The sequence below is a fragment of the Alternaria arbusti genome (assembly GCF_024043155.1).
Source record: "Alternaria arbusti strain BMP 1465 chromosome Unknown scaffold_31, whole genome shotgun sequence".
Taxonomy (NCBI): domain Eukaryota; kingdom Fungi; phylum Ascomycota; class Dothideomycetes; order Pleosporales; family Pleosporaceae; genus Alternaria; species Alternaria arbusti.
In genome coordinates, this window is record NW_026249971.1 from 19,419 (window position 1) to 34,465 (window position 15,047).

At 52.5% G+C, this 15,047-nt stretch overlaps 5 protein-coding genes across 5 annotated transcripts; 2 read left to right on the plus strand and 3 right to left on the minus strand.

Annotated features, from left to right (window-relative positions):
* Positions 1–1,180: 1,180 nt before the first annotated feature.
* On the plus strand, positions 1,181–2,603 carry J4E86_011199 (uncharacterized protein; the record flags this gene model as incomplete). Its single annotated transcript, XM_051451693.1, has 3 exons — positions 1,181–1,249; positions 1,297–1,846; positions 1,894–2,603. 3 exons carry the CDS (start codon positions 1,181–1,183, stop codon positions 2,601–2,603), a joined length of 1,329 nt encoding a protein of 442 aa, XP_051297088.1.
* A 3,642-nt stretch (positions 2,604–6,245) lies between these two features.
* On the plus strand, positions 6,246–7,040 carry J4E86_011200 (uncharacterized protein; the record flags this gene model as incomplete). Its single annotated transcript, XM_051451694.1, has 1 exon — positions 6,246–7,040. The coding sequence occupies one exon, from the start codon at positions 6,246–6,248 to the stop codon at positions 7,038–7,040; it is 795 nt and encodes a 264-aa protein (XP_051297089.1).
* Positions 7,041–7,600: 560 nt separating this feature from the next.
* On the minus strand, positions 7,601–8,524 carry J4E86_011201 (uncharacterized protein; the record flags this gene model as incomplete). The annotated part of the gene is made up of 1 exon (XM_051451695.1): positions 7,601–8,524. The coding sequence occupies one exon, from the start codon at positions 8,522–8,524 to the stop codon at positions 7,601–7,603; it is 924 nt and encodes a 307-aa protein (XP_051297090.1).
* A 377-nt stretch (positions 8,525–8,901) lies between these two features.
* Positions 8,902–9,783, minus strand: J4E86_011202 (uncharacterized protein; the record flags this gene model as incomplete). Its single annotated transcript, XM_051451696.1, has 1 exon — positions 8,902–9,783. One exon carries the CDS (start codon positions 9,781–9,783, stop codon positions 8,902–8,904), a length of 882 nt encoding a protein of 293 aa, XP_051297091.1.
* A 3,950-nt stretch (positions 9,784–13,733) lies between these two features.
* J4E86_011203 (uncharacterized protein) lies at positions 13,734–14,399 on the minus strand (the record flags this gene model as incomplete). The annotated part of the gene is made up of 1 exon (XM_051451697.1): positions 13,734–14,399. The coding sequence occupies one exon, from the start codon at positions 14,397–14,399 to the stop codon at positions 13,734–13,736; it is 666 nt and encodes a 221-aa protein (XP_051297092.1).
* Positions 14,400–15,047: the final 648 nt, after the last annotated feature.

Here is a 15,047-nt window from a genome sequence, read left to right on the forward strand (position 1 = left end):
CCCAACGACCGCGGCATGCCAAAGCCGCCATCCGCCCGCCCCAAAATTGGACGCCCACTTAGCAATGCGTGTAGTGGCTGAAGACGCTTCTGTTGTGTGAAAGCGATCGTGCGGTGCAGTTGTGACGACAGCCTCGTGTTTCAGACGCAGGGAATGGCAAGACGGTCGCATCCGACTCAGAACGGAAGATCACTCAACCTGAGGAATAATACGAGTTGATATTGAGCTGGTGTTTCCAAAACACTCGGAGCAGTCCATAGAGGGAAATTCGTCATCCTCGCCTAGCCGTCCACAAGCGCGCACACCCCTGGGGCCTTCCCTTTTAGCTTACCAGCATCGCTCGGATTCATCGTGGTTCCCAGCGGCTGACTTCCGCCATCAACGTCGACGATATTCTTACGTCGATATAGACCCCATTCTCATGTTACACGCACCCGGGCCTCAAACACGTGCGGCGTCGCGGCTCGCGATGGGCTCGCGATGCTCCTGGCGCCCGAGAGGTTAGGGCTGTGACTCTGCTTCGTATAGCTCCACATACCGTGGCCGATCACTCAAACAGTCAACGTACCACATCGTCGCTTGTCTAGTCTTTGCTATTTCAGTCTACATCCCGCACCGTGTCGCGAGACCCCTGCAAGCGCCCCTGCCTAACTTAGCGCTCGAACAGGGTAGCGCCTGCCCTAGACAACCCAGCCAACTTTTCACCACCGTGTGCCGTGTTTCTCAAGCGGGTCCGAGAGTTGAATGATCTCCAGTCCAGCCGCTGCATGCAATATAATAAATCCTTTCCCAACCCGTCTCTCGCTCCCTGTGCCTTCCGCCCCCGACTCGCTCCCCGTACCCATCTGCGTGAATGACAGGTCTGATTCACTAGTGCCAATCCACTCGTCTTGCTCGACGTTTTACACTCGTTTTTACCACGCCATCAGTCCGGTTTTAAAACCCCCGCGTCGTACCCCGATTTCGCGCCTGAGACTCCTGTCGCTCGCTCGCTCACCTCTTTGTTCGGATCCACCTATCGATACCAATCTAATCAGGAGCCCCCCATTCGCTACTGCCCTACCCGTGTGCACCTTCCTCTCCGACAGCTGTCACTCACAGTGTGCCTGCCTGCATCTCATCTCCGCCCCACCTGCTATTCTTACCTTGATCTCGACATCACTCCTACTCCACCGCAAACATGGGCTTCGGATCCTCCGACGGCAATGAGTTCTTCCAAAGCTGGGCCTTATGGCAGAAGATGACTTTCGTAAGGACTTCAACCAACCGCTGACTCCACCTGCTAACGCCGTACAGGTACTGGCCTGCGGAATTGTACTCACCATCTTCTTGGGCCTGCTCAAGCTATGGTACGACAAGAACAAGGTCCGCAAGTACAGCAAAGTGGACAAAGGCAAACGCGCAGCCACTCCGGAAATGCTTGAGGCGCAGCCAGTAACCCAGGTGACCGAGGAGACCAAGGATGAGATTCCATTCGGCATCCGCGCAATCCAGAGCGGTATTGAGGTCGACGGTGTCTGGATCTCGCGTACCAACACCCCCGTTGGCAGTAGCCGTGCTTCCATCATCAGCGAAGCCCCTCCATACGCCTCGCAGTCGCAGCTCTCGCTGCCCCGGCCAGTCGCCCAAGGTTCCAGCCGCAACAGCTCGCGCGGTCCCAGTTCTTTCGACCGCGCCGTCTCCGCTGAGCCCGTCTCAACCCAGGACTCCCGATCATCTTCTCCTGCTCGTCCCCACAACCATGAGGGCCCCCGCTGCAGCAACTGCAATCACCACGTCTCCCGCAACAGCGCCCTCAACGCCCTGGAAAACCCCTACGCTACCCGCAACTCTGGCGCTACTTCTCGTGAGTATCAGCATGCGCAATAGATTGAACTATGCTAACAGCCTTAGCTCCCCTCGGTCAACATGGACAGTCCGCAAGCAATTCCAGCCGCCGCACCAGTGACGAGTCCGACTACATGGCAGCTGGCCAGGACGTCCGCACCTACGAGTCCGCATACTTCAGGCCCAACCAACCCATTGACCCCAAGACCGACCTCGAACTCCTCCGCAGCCATCGTCTTTCCCACGTCGCCGAGACTGGACAGCTCACTCCTCGAGTGCGCAAGCCAGGTAATAGCGGAGAGTGGGCCAGCGTGGCGGACAACCAAGTGTCCTCGGTCAATGGTGTTAACTATTTCATGCCTCAGAAGTCACCTTCTCCTCCGCTAGCTACTGTCGCCGACCAAGCTGAAGACGTATCTGCCGGACCGAGTCACGATGGCAACGCAGCGAACCAGGCAAGGCAAGCGGTTCCCCTGACCGAGTCTTACGCGCCCAACGCTCCCTACTACCCCGACACCTACGAACCCCGTGGCCCTCACCACCAATACAGCTACGATCAGGTGCCGTACGAAGTCAACACCGAGCAGAACCAGGATCGCGATGACCACGTCCTGCGCTCCGTCAACTCTGGCTTCCAGGTCCTGAAGCCGGGCACCTTCCAGCCACCCACCCCTGAGGAGGTTGAGCTCGCCGAGCGGAGAACATCAAAGAAGCTCCAGAAGAAGAGGAGGACATCCGGTGATTCGCGGAAATCAGCCTTTACCGAACAAGTCTAATTTTTCATTACGATAATGATAATTTCGCTAAGGCTTCCACCTTGATCGCCTTCCGCGTCTCGTTTTGCTACAACAACGTGCCGGCACCAACTGCATTGAAGTTATTACAGCGTTTAATTTTGTATCATCTGGCAATCTCTGGGGCTTCTTCTGGGCAGCATTCTGGCACTGGGTACTTTGCATGTATGGTTTTGGAGCATGGACAGGCCCACCTACTGTTGTTTTTTTCCTTAATTCACTCTCTCCGCCGCAACAGGTTGCTTGGCATACCAGGAATGCGAGCGGCGTTGTAGTAACCATCATCATAATCGGGGCGTTATAGACACAAAATGGGCACACCTAACGATCGACACGTAGCATGAGTACCAGGGATTACGGGCTCATTGCATAGCATATAGTAGAATCACGAACTTCTTCTCAAATTCATTCCTTCTCAAAACTGGCATGGTCTGCGCAGGTCTGAGTGACTCGCTTCACCACTTTACTTACAACAGACTACGGCTATAATGGCCCAAGGCGACGAAGGATTAGAGTTCTCACCCCCTGAACGCCCGTGGCTTGAATTGGCGAGGCACAGTAAGAAGCCAAGTCCTCAGTTGCCGTCCGTCGTCAGCAAAGCGCCACTCAGCTGAACAATGTGCGCTGACATCAAGAAACTAGGCAAGTAAGCCACGCCCGACGTCACATGCTGGTGATTGGACGGAATCAAACGGGGCAAAACAGACTCTGCAGCAGGTAGAGAAGAAGAAAACCAAGTCTCACTTACATGAATGGATGTATGTATGTGCGTGTATGCATAGGGATGTCTCGGTAGTGGCAACTTGCGCAGCATGTACATGAAGCTACTGGATACGCGGGTTGTGAAGCCGCGGGAACTTAGGCAGCTGATTAGCCCTGGGTGGTTGTTGAATACCTGCTCTATGGTGCGGTGAACATAGGCCAGTTTGTGTGAACGCATGTTTACTTGTTTTCGCTTAATGTGATTTGATGGGGTTGACTGGAGAGGATGAACGGGGATAGGAGGGCGTTACGTCTCACGTTACGAGAAAGACGCGTGGTTCGGGAGGAATATGGAGAATGGGTTTTACAGGTTTCGCTCTCCAGCTGTTCATGTTGAATCAGGACATTGAGATACGATCTCGCAATTTGTCGACAGAAGAACGCAACCAGGTTCCTGGACCGGCAAAATCGGCTCCTACCTACCGTCTGCCGTGCCCCGACCCGTGTCCCTGTTTTCCTCCTTCCTTCTTTTCTCGCGTAACTGCCTTGTTGAGTGGCGTTTGCTCTAGTAGGTCTTGGTACATTTCCCATTTTTCTACTCCATCTTCTTTTTTTGCGAACGTGCGTTCTTCGCTTTCGGCCCGGTTCTCATCTCATCTCTTTGATGGGGGAGATGGGAAAATGAGAGAGGGGGTCGAGCGGGATGCGGAGATTGGGGAATCTTGCAGCTTGGGGAAGTAATTACCTGGATACGAGTATCGTGATAGAGCGACTAAATGGATTCGAAAAGTGGTCGCTATCCGGCCGATTTCACATGTCTAGCCAAGTCACATATTCCCATTGATTACAGACTAGCGCGATCTAGATATTTCCAATACCTCGGCTTCTACATTCTAGAACGCGTTGTCCTTGCTGAACATACATGCTGTATGCAAGGCGTAAAGTCTTCGACCGGTGAGTGGGTGAGTTATCAACTGTCGCCATTTTCCAACAACACACCCATCGCCGCGCGCTACGCCGTTACTGCCTAGGTAAGGAACCCAGACACCTAAATTAGAAACGTCGAGCCGTGTGGCGTGCATATATGCTGCGGGAGGCTTTCTCACGGTCTGTCTGGCGCAATCGATAGGGCGTTGGGTTAGCGAGAAGGCGGCAGCGGGGTTGAGTCGCGCCTTCCTATCCGCTGGTCGCGCCTGCCCAATAACCTGCTTTGTGGTGCAGCGTCCAGAGAAGCCTCATCGTCATTCACGACAACGGACTCTCGAGTTGTTTTTCCCCTTACGCTGCGAATTCGCCTAATCCCCTGATATCGCGAGCATGGGTACACGTGGATTACGACATGTAAGAGGCGGGGCGTTGTGATGCGCTGGCCCTTTACACAGGCGAGGCATCCAGGGGCAAGGTCGTAAGTACTGGTCCTGAGAGGTGTGATTGACGGTGACTTGTCACCGTCACTGTCGCACGGAATCGGTTTCAGATGCATTGGTGCAGGATCTGTGTGCCAATCGATGTCTTGTCTCTGTAGATGAGTTTTGGGATTTGATCGGTACGGGCTACCGCACACCGGGTCGTTGTTCCTCGAAAACTGCGGAGGATGTTCAGAACGACCTAAACGCAGCGCCTTTGACCACTCGGCCACAGCAAAATATCGCACATCGAGCAGCGAATACTCTTCGACATCTTTCCGACAGCGTAACTGCCGCCTCGATTCTTCTCAGTACCCTAGACGCTCCGGCGATCGCGTCACCATCCATGCTTGTATCAAGATGCTTCCTCAAAAGCACAAAGGTCGGTCATATTAATACAAGGCCGAGTTCATCAAACACCTCGGTCTCGACCATGAGCAAGCTTTCGACGTATGGTGCTTTCGTTTTCGCGCAAGCACCTCATATAAAGAAGAAATTGAACAGGTCTGCAGCCTACATTAGGATAAAAGCGCGCAAGTTAGTTAACCCAACGTCATTGTAGGCTCCGGGGTGTTCAGTTTTCTCTCTAATTGGGGTACAAGCAACCACCAACGACATCGAAGCTACCTAGGTACCTACCGACAAGTCCAGGACTTGGCTGACTCTACTTTCCGTCAGTACTGATGGATGGTTCTGCGATACGAGAGGCATCGTTCCGTGGCTGAAAGCTAATCGCGGCATGGAAGATACTGCAGGACAGTAAGGATAGCTCCTTCGGTAAGAGCTACGGCCGGAACCATATCAGCCCCAACACTTCATTCCCCATACTCGAATGAGCCTGCTACGCCAGTGCTTATGTTCATCGCAATCTAGCGACGGAGCTCGCACTATGCCTATACTTTAGGTTAGTAACGTAGGACTGCTATATACCCTTAAGATCATATTCTCTGTGTTGCAGCAAATCGTTCAGAGGTCTGCATTGCCGTTAGTCTTCGTTGGAAATTATGTCATGTACCGATGTAGGCCGCAAGAAGCAACAGGACAATTATGGAATCACACCACCCGGAAGTCTACGTTGCTCTTAGTTCTTACCTGTTATCTTATTTTGTACTATCGTAGGCCGCAAGAAGCAAGAAGGCTCTCGTAGAAACAGATCACCCAGAAGTCTACATTGCGTTGAATCTTTCTGATATCGCATTATACACTGCTTTATGCGGCACGAAGCAATGACAATGTAATAGAAGCAAGTCATGTGGAAGCCTACGTTGCTGTGATTTCTTTCTAACCGCCTTGTTTGAAGACAACTACATCTCGAATTCTGACGTGACGTGACGTACATGTCGATAGCAGCCACGGGATATCTCTACGGTATGTCTCATTGACCGCCGATTTGTCACGCTCCGTTTGCGCCTTTACCTTAGGCAGCCACCCGTCCTTCTCACTTCTGATTGACATCATCGCAACTGCCGCTCCAATTGTTTCTCATACTCGCGACACCCTACACACCCGTGCCGATATGGCCCCCCAGACCACCAAGAGGCGCAAGATGCGACCTTACGAGAGAAAGGCACAGATCATCGAACAACTGGGCTTCGGGCGTGGGCAAGCTTTCAACAAATGGCGCGCGAGCAACCTAGTGAAGCCCTACTGGGAAAGATTCAGCAGATACTTCATGAATTCGTTTCCCATCAAATCCGGCAAAAAGGGTACGAAGTTCGTCCACCTCTACACTCGGATGATCAACGGCGAGAAGGATGGCTGGGGGACATTCTCCGCCCGCGTCGACCGTCAATACACTACCGATATCGACTGGCATGCATGGCTTTTATATTGCCTTGTCGACCAGAACGCGAAGGACAGAAATGGTTGCTTCTATACGAAGGGGCTTGAGAAATTGGCAACATACCAAAGCATGTGGGACTTCATCGCCTTCGAGAAGCGGCAACGCGCACGGAACAAGGGCAAAGGCGCTGCCAGTTCATCAAATACCGGACCATCCTCGTCCAAACAACTAGACCTCCACGAATCCACCTCATCTGCGGATGTGTATGAGCATTGCCTCCATCCCGACGAAGGTGTTGCTAGCATCTTCTGGGTCGAAGGTAGGCCGGGAGCTTTGGAAGAAGATGAAGGAGCATCCATTCGAGCAACTGTCCAGGGCTTTTGTGGCATGACTGAAGTTGAGTTTGAAAGAGCGGTCATGGACGTCTTTGATCTACGTAGCCACCAGCAGATCGTGGTGGAGTTGGATGCCTGGAGGGGTTTGACGTACATCGGCGCTCAAAAGTACCACGAAACTGAAAAAAAATAAATTTCAAGTTGACCACCAGGGAAGTAGCCAACGAAGAAGAGATGAAGCCAGTACCGTTGCTTCTACAAAGGGTGCGAATAAGTTTGACGTAGCTCCCGCCGATAGGCGTTTGCTCGATTCAAGCGCACAGGACAGTCAAGTGCGTGGGTACGCCACATATCGCTTCTCTCTACCAAGTCGTTCAAGACGTATCAAGACACTGCCTCAGTGCTGGAGAGTCTTCCTTTCTTATTAGCTCAATCAAATTTGGACATATGGGGAAGGATGACGAGCCTTCAGTCGAAGAAGACAAGGGTGGAGATCTTCTCATGGCTACATGTGTATATGCAGCCTACGATAGTATCCGATAGTAAATGCAATACATCAATGAAGGGGATCTCTCTTTTCGCTCATACCAGAAACTGAATTTGGTAGACATGATCTATCCGTGGTAGATGGGTAAACTCAATACATGAGTAGATCTAACAGACCAATAAAGTAACACAACATAATACACAACAAGAAATCCAGTCCTAGCCTCTTCAGATCAACAATTAAGCATACCCACATCGCATCCACTCTCAAAAGTCCAAAAGACTTCTCCCCGGAACAACAACCGCAGTATTCGGCACCGCCAAATCCTTAGCCGGCTCTGCCTTCGGTACACTGAACCCATACTCCGCCTCCCAATCGTCTTCATAATCGCTCTCATCCTCTGAATCCCAGTCACTCTCCTCGCTGTTATCCTCATAATCGCGCTCACTCCAGCCGTCGCTATCATCGTCCGCGTCTTCCTCCTCATCTTCATCCACCCAATCCGCATCGTCCTGGTCATCGCCATCGTTCTCAAAGTCGCGCGTGGAAACCTTGACCTTACTGATGACTGGTATATCCAGAAACCTATGACAGCTCAAGTCCTCTAGCTCTCCAGTGAGCAGCTCTGTGCCAGATGTGTAGCCCAATCCGCCTTTCTTGTCTATTTCTTTGCGCTCGAAATCGAGTTGCACAATGGCCGGTTCGCCCCAGCTGTTGGTGTGGTTGAAACGCAGTACCTGCAATGTATCCCATAGTGGTAGTGGCTTTGAGGTGAGAAGCTGTTGGATGGCGTTGGCGTGGCTTCGTTTGCTGTGATGCACGTATAGGGCCTCCAATCCGCTCAGCGCTGTGAGCATGGCTTCCATACGCTTGCCGTAGTGGTCGTCGATCGTGCCTTCGCTCATCTTCAGGTATTTGACGGTCGACGCGTAGGTGGGATTCGAGGTCACGGTGCGTAGGAACAGATCCCAACGCGTATTGGCGATTGTTAAGCTGATGTTCTTCGCGATGTGTACGGAGGAAATGCGATTGAGTGAGTGCGCCGTCAAGGAGAGGTTGATAATATGGCGGTAGAGTGTTGGCTGTTGGCCTTCTTCAATGTCATTGACACTGGGCCGATCGGGCGCAAGGTATACGGATATTAGATGGAGGACTGGGTCGGGGAGGGACGATAATGTAACAAGGGACATATTTGCGGTAAGAGACGAGGTTGCGAGGTATTTGCGACAAATTTGCAGACTTAGGTGTTGGGTTTGGAGGAAAAAGAGGCGAGGTGGTGGGTATGTATTGGAGAGAGACGCGTCTCGATGATGTAGACGCGCCGAAATGGCGCTAAGTTTGAGATGGTATGGCGCGTGCACCCCCTAGACACAAGAACGCGAAATGGCGCGGTAGTGTTCCCGGGACATAGGCGAAGTGCCGGTAATGGCAGCAGCAGCAGCAGCAGCAGCAAAGGTCGATAAGTTGTGAATACCCTCTCGGCACATGAATCCTATTGCATTGCCATAATATGTTGACCCAAACGCCGCGCTATGCATGTTGAAAATCAATCACGTCCTACCCTCGCTCACAACTTGACTTTCTTCACGGTCTTTTGTTCCGCCGTCGCGTCGTCCTTCTTCCGCTTGAAGATGCTCTGGCTCTTCATTTGACCAAGTCCGGCCTTGTTCGCCGGTGCAGCCTTTGCTTTCAACCCAAAACTGAGCTTGACAGGCGCTGCATCCGCCTTCGGCTCCGCAGGATCGGTCTTCTCATCTCCTTGTGTTTGTTCGTCGGCCGGCGATTCGACCTTCTTCTCCTCGGTCGGGGACGCTCCTTCTGCCGGCGGGGTGACCTGTTGTTGTACTGTTGCCTGTGCCGCCGCTCGTTTTGCCTCGATAGCCTTCTTGGCCTCGGCTTCTTCTTGTGCACGCTTCGCCATCTTCTTCAACATCTTGTCTTCGCCCGCACCACTCCGTGCCTCAGCAGCCTCCATTTCCGCGATCTCGTTGCGCCTGTTCAAAGCCGCAACGGAAGTATCTCTCCAAGCGATCATCAAGCCGTCCTTTTCGTCCTCCTTAACATGACAAATACCCTCGCGTCCTAGGTGTTTGGCGAACTCGGTGAGGGAACTCCACTTAGTAGCGTTCATGTGGACGTGTTCCTTGTCTCGGATATACTCGTTGTAGAACTTGTTGACGCCGATCCATTTCTCGTTGTGTGCTGTCCGCAGAAGATTGACGAAATCCCTTTGGAACTCGTTGCTGAAGCCTTGAATATACTTCTTAGGGTCCTCGCCGACGACTTGCAAGTTTCGGACATGGCCCTCGCTCTGGACGTGGCATTTGAAGCCGTTGGCGTCGCGACATTGCTTCTGGCACGGCTCACACCACCAGCGCAAGCGCTGCAAGCCCTTCGACTTCATCTTGTTGGCCACCCATTTGGTACTACCCGCTTCGGCCTTGCCCATGGTTGTGGCGGTGTCGACGGTGGGTGGGCGTAGAGGGTAATGCGGTTACGAGGACGGTCGTCGCGTACGCGGTGTGAAATCACAGCGGATCTCGAGGATAGTCCCGTGTAGTCGTGTGGGATTCGTATAGGTAGCCGCGATGCGTGGGCCGGAAGGTCGTATGGTGATTGAAGATTGGCGTGAATTCGCAAGACTCGTAGGGCTGCTCAAGTGGCTGACTAAAGAGATCGCCACCCGCGGCTGCGCTAGCGCTAGACAGAACTGGGTCCACTGCGCACGTAGGTAACTGCGTCGCATGTGCGCTCTCGATGTCTCGCATTCGATAAGTTGACAGCAAGCTCTTTGAGAATAAAAAGGCCTCCAAAAGTTGCGATGGTAGCAGTACCATCGAAGTCACCAGTATTAGTGGGTATCGGATTTCACCACGAGCGCTATCTGAACGTACGATGTAGAAACACTTGGACCGAATACCCGTTACTATACTAAGAGGATGGCACGAAGAAGGCACGTCGCTCTCGGCTTCTCTGACCATCTGTTAGGTAAAGGCGGGTGTACTTTCGTTTACCTGCTTCTACACAGACCAATATCACCTATAAGTGTATCGTCGCCCACATCATGACATACACCACTGCATCTTACCTTTACGAAAGGTCCAGTCACTTCAGATTATCGGTAATCTCAAGTTACGAGGTAGCGAATCGAACCCCTCAGCAATAAAGGCATGTATTTCGCGGTCATGAGCCGTCTCAAGATCATTGCTGACTCAGGACACAGACATAAACCGTATTCCATCACTTCTTCAAGCATAGTCAGGACTAGCTGGCATGGCGAGAGGCAGCCCCGCAGGATATTCCAAGAAGCGACAACGTGCGCGCAAACCGTACAAGAACAAAGCAAAAGTCGTCGCCTCTTTCGGATGCTTTGACACTAATACCGCGTTCGAGGAATGGCGACAGTCATCGCTGGTTAAGCTGTGGTGGGACATCTTTGTTAGCAAGTTTCTCAACACTAACCTTTTCAGGCCTGATAAGCAAGTCGACGACTTTGAAGATTTGTATGCCTAGATTAAAGAAGGAGAGAAAAACAGTTGTAGGAGGTTTAATAAATATATAACTTCTTCTAACTACAAAGACGCGACAGACTAGCATGCATAGCTAACACACTAGCTTGTTAAGGAGAACAAGATTGACTTTAAAGGGTGTTTCTTTAGCTCGCGCCTAGAGAACAAAGCTATGTTCTAAACAGCTTACTACTACATCTTATTTGCGAAGCGAGAGCGCGCCAGAGCACTTACGAGATCCAAGACCACCAGATCGCCAAAGACCAAACCCAAACCAACCGCCACACGTCTCGCCGCACCCCTACTAGACGAGTCCGACACTACCTAGCGGGATTTACAGCTTGGTATGGCTATTGTTAAGTGGACCAAAGGTTAGCCTTCTGATCTGCCATTGAACGCGACTACAACTGTCGTTGAGTCTTTTTGTGGCTACAAATTGGACGGCTTCTAGCAAGAGATCGACCGGCGTTTCGATCTGAGTACCTACAAGCAGCGGTCAACGGCTCTTGTAGCCACGAACGGAATGTTTTTCGAGGACGCCCAAGACCAAGCGGCACAGAGTGGTGCGGTGTTGTTCTCGCTGGAGACACGGGGTGTTTCGATAGAACGACTACATATTGGGCGAGGTATTACTTCCGTGGAGGAGAGGGGTTATTAGGCTAGGAGAAAAGTGCATATTGCACAGGGAAAAGTAAAATGAACAGGTGCCCTGCAGTCTACATTAGCATGGAAACACAAGTTCACGAAGTCCCAAGGTCATGTGGACGTCTAGGTCGGAAAGTAGGTGTTCAACCATCTTCTCGGATGGATGCTTCCATATCCAAATAACACAAACCTTCTCGTGCTTTAGCACACTAACCTCTTGTACCAACGACCCCCCTAATGCAGAACCATCCCCTTGCATACCCGTTGCGGCCCGCTGTCTTGGCTACAATCAACACTCTTCATTTCTTTCCCAACCCGGTAGCAAAAAAGATCTAGAACATATGAGGAGCGGGATGTTCCAATACAACAACCAAATATCGTATGAGGTTTGCTTCCGCGGAGGCAGGGGTAGTGCTAGATCAGGGAGAAAGTGCGAGCCTCGGAAGAAGTGCGAAGGAGTGCGACAAAAAGTGCGAATTGCGACTGTGTTCTACGGTGGAGTAATCAGAAGTTACCTCTTTGGGGGCACTCGGGATGGGAAACTGAGAATTCGGTACTGATGATGATGGGTGATATGGCGAACCGAGTTTGGCATGGAGGAAACGGGGCTCTGACACAGAGATGTACGCGAGACACCCCGAACAGGGTAATGCATAGTGCATATCGGAAAGGGCCCGCTATGATAGCCGTTTGAACCGGGAGTCGCAGGTCTTCGGTGCAAAGACGTGGTACAGGAAGGCGAAGAGAGCAGTCCTGGACGGGAAGAGAAGGGTCAAGCCGCATACGCATATGCAGACATTACCGATGAACCAACATCCCAATCTCACCCAAAGAAAGAAGAAAAGAAAGCAAATACTTTACCTTTCCCTCTCCCATCCTCGACAAATCTCTTCACACAAACCCACACGTCTCACGCCCATTCGCCCCCCAAACCCCTCTCTCCATCCACCCATCACCTTAACTCACCGAAGGATTCACTTAATGCCCCCGAGAAGCACCGCAATTGACCGACTAGAATCAACACTTTTTGGCCTTTCCTTCCCCATGCAGGCAGCCTTATAGCAGATTTGACCGAAAAGGGTGGCAGGTGGAGACCGTGGAGGTGAAGTGGCAACAAAGGGAACGATTGTGGCGAAGACGCCAAGCCAACGTTGAAACCAAGGGAGCGATCCGAGAGGAGGATAGGGTAGGGTGTTCGGGTAAGAGCAGACGCCCCACTTTGCTGCGAAAATTATGGGAATGCCGATGCCTTGCCGAGCATGGCCGTGTTCCCCGGTCCAAACAAAAGGCGGCACAGACGCGGGTTTTTGTGGGAATAAAGCGGAAATGGCAAATGGTCAAGGGGCATCAGTGCGTCCTGGTGAGAATAATAAGTCCGAAGAAGAGCGACCGGAATCCATGGTTTTTGCGTTTTGTTGCCTCTTGGAGTAACAGATGGGGCCGTTATGACGTTGTTCTCGGTGCGCCTGGTGTTGCGGATGGGTTATGCTTGTACCCGATGGTGTGGTTTTGCGTGTGGATAAGACTATTACCGTCGTGAACGGCCCTTTCACGCTCGCACGTCGGATTACGCGAGTATGTGTAAGCAGTGCCTTCCTCCGATCTCTCACAGATGCTTCAGATCGCACCCATTGTCCACGATCCAGAGATCGCCGATGTCGCCGGCTGGAATCCACGCATAAGAGCGAGGTTGCCTAACGCAGACGGACCGGATGGGTGTACCAAGGTCGGTGCATTTGACCGAACCGCTGTATGAAAAGAGACATACTCCGAGTAGGCTTACAAAATCCTGATTCTGCCGCAATCAACGGTGGAATGGAAGTTGCTGCATTGGGTAAGTAGATATTCTTGCAATCGAGATTTGAGGATCGAGATTTTGAATAGTGATCAAGTGACGGAGGGACAGAAGAGAAGATGCAGATTGGGACGGTGCAATGTGGGGACCATGAGATGTACATTTTGTAGATCATCTATGGGAGGCAGTCTGGCATTCAATTGCCCTTCTGCATATGTTGGAAGTATACCACCGTTGGGTTATGCCAGGCTCTGAGAGAGCAAGGCAACTTCAAGCATACCGTTCTGCGAGCACGAACACACAGCGTGGGTGCTGAACTGTTTCCAGGGCAAGTCAGGCGAGAATCGGCGCGGAGTGACCTATCTCTCGTGTTTGACGATGTTATGTGTGGTGTTGCGCGGGTGACGAGTCAACCACATGTGCACCCACTGCACATTATCTCCTGTCTCTTCAATCCACCCTCCGCCTAACACTCCTGTCACCATCAGCACCCATGCCCCCAACAACATCCTGCACCAGCTCCCTCAACTGCGCCTGCACCTCTTCAGAATCATAGTCTTCCCGCGCCGCGAGCTCCTCAATGCGCCTCCGTATCTCAGGATCCGGCGCATCGACAGCGTCTTCTTCCATGGTGCCAACATTCACCTTAACACCATCGGGCAGCGGGGGCGGTGGGTGAACACCCTCAGTCTCTATGACGCCCGGTGCAGCAGGTTCATCGCCGGTGCGTAGACTCCTGAGGTACTGGTACACTTCGTGTGTCTCGCCCTCCTCTTCGCCAATCTTGTCCTCTGCTGTCTGGCCCTCTTGGTTCTGTATCTTTGTGTCGGCGCCTAGTTCCTCAACAAGGCACTTCGCTACTTCGGTCTTTTCGGTCGCGAAGAGGGGAGTCTCGCCGTCTTCGTCGGTGATGTTGACGTCGGCATTGTATTTTTGGACCAGGTCGCGCAGCACGGCGAGTTGGTTGTACGAGGCTGCGGCGTGGACTAGCGAGTAGCCGTGTGCATCGCGGGCAGAGGCCAGGTGTGGGTGCTGCTCGAGCGAGGAGAGGATGGACTGCGGGCGCGTGTCGATGAGGTTGAGGAGGAGATCGATGGTTGGTGCTGGAAGCGCCATGGTGGGCTGCGCGTGAGGCTGGTCGGAAGTGCCGGGCGTCTGTGTCGGAATGCTCGGTATTCTGGGCGTGTTGGGCGATCGCGAGGGCTGCGCATTCGAGTACGCGCAATTCTGGCTGCAAATCTAAAAATGACGTGGTGGGCGGAGATGCGGAGACTTCCCTGTGGCGCTCCCCATCGCGCGGCTAGCTGCCATCCCGGCCCCCAGATCGACTAACATCTTGACTTTCATCATCGTGCATCTGCGTAATACATGCCAAACTCTATCTAATTACCACCTCCGCACATCTTTCATGTTTATGTGAACATGTAGACGGACCGCGCGGATGAACAGCTGGTGCAAGCCTCGGACACCGAAGTCAGGCCGGCGCAATAAGGAAATGTCACTGTATGGGGCGCTCTGGGCGCCAGCTGAGACATCCGGACGATCAAGACCAACGCCCAGCGCCCATCACACACAGCCTCAAACCGTCAGCCTGGGCCTTGGCCATGCTCGCGTGCCCCTTCACCCTTTTGCCCTCCGCTGCCGTGCCTGCCTCGTAATCTTTACACGTCCTAGTTGTTCTTTCTTCTTCTATTTGGTAGGCGCCATACACGTCAACACCGACCGCAGCATACCGTATACCGTATCTTTGTAATACCGTCGCAC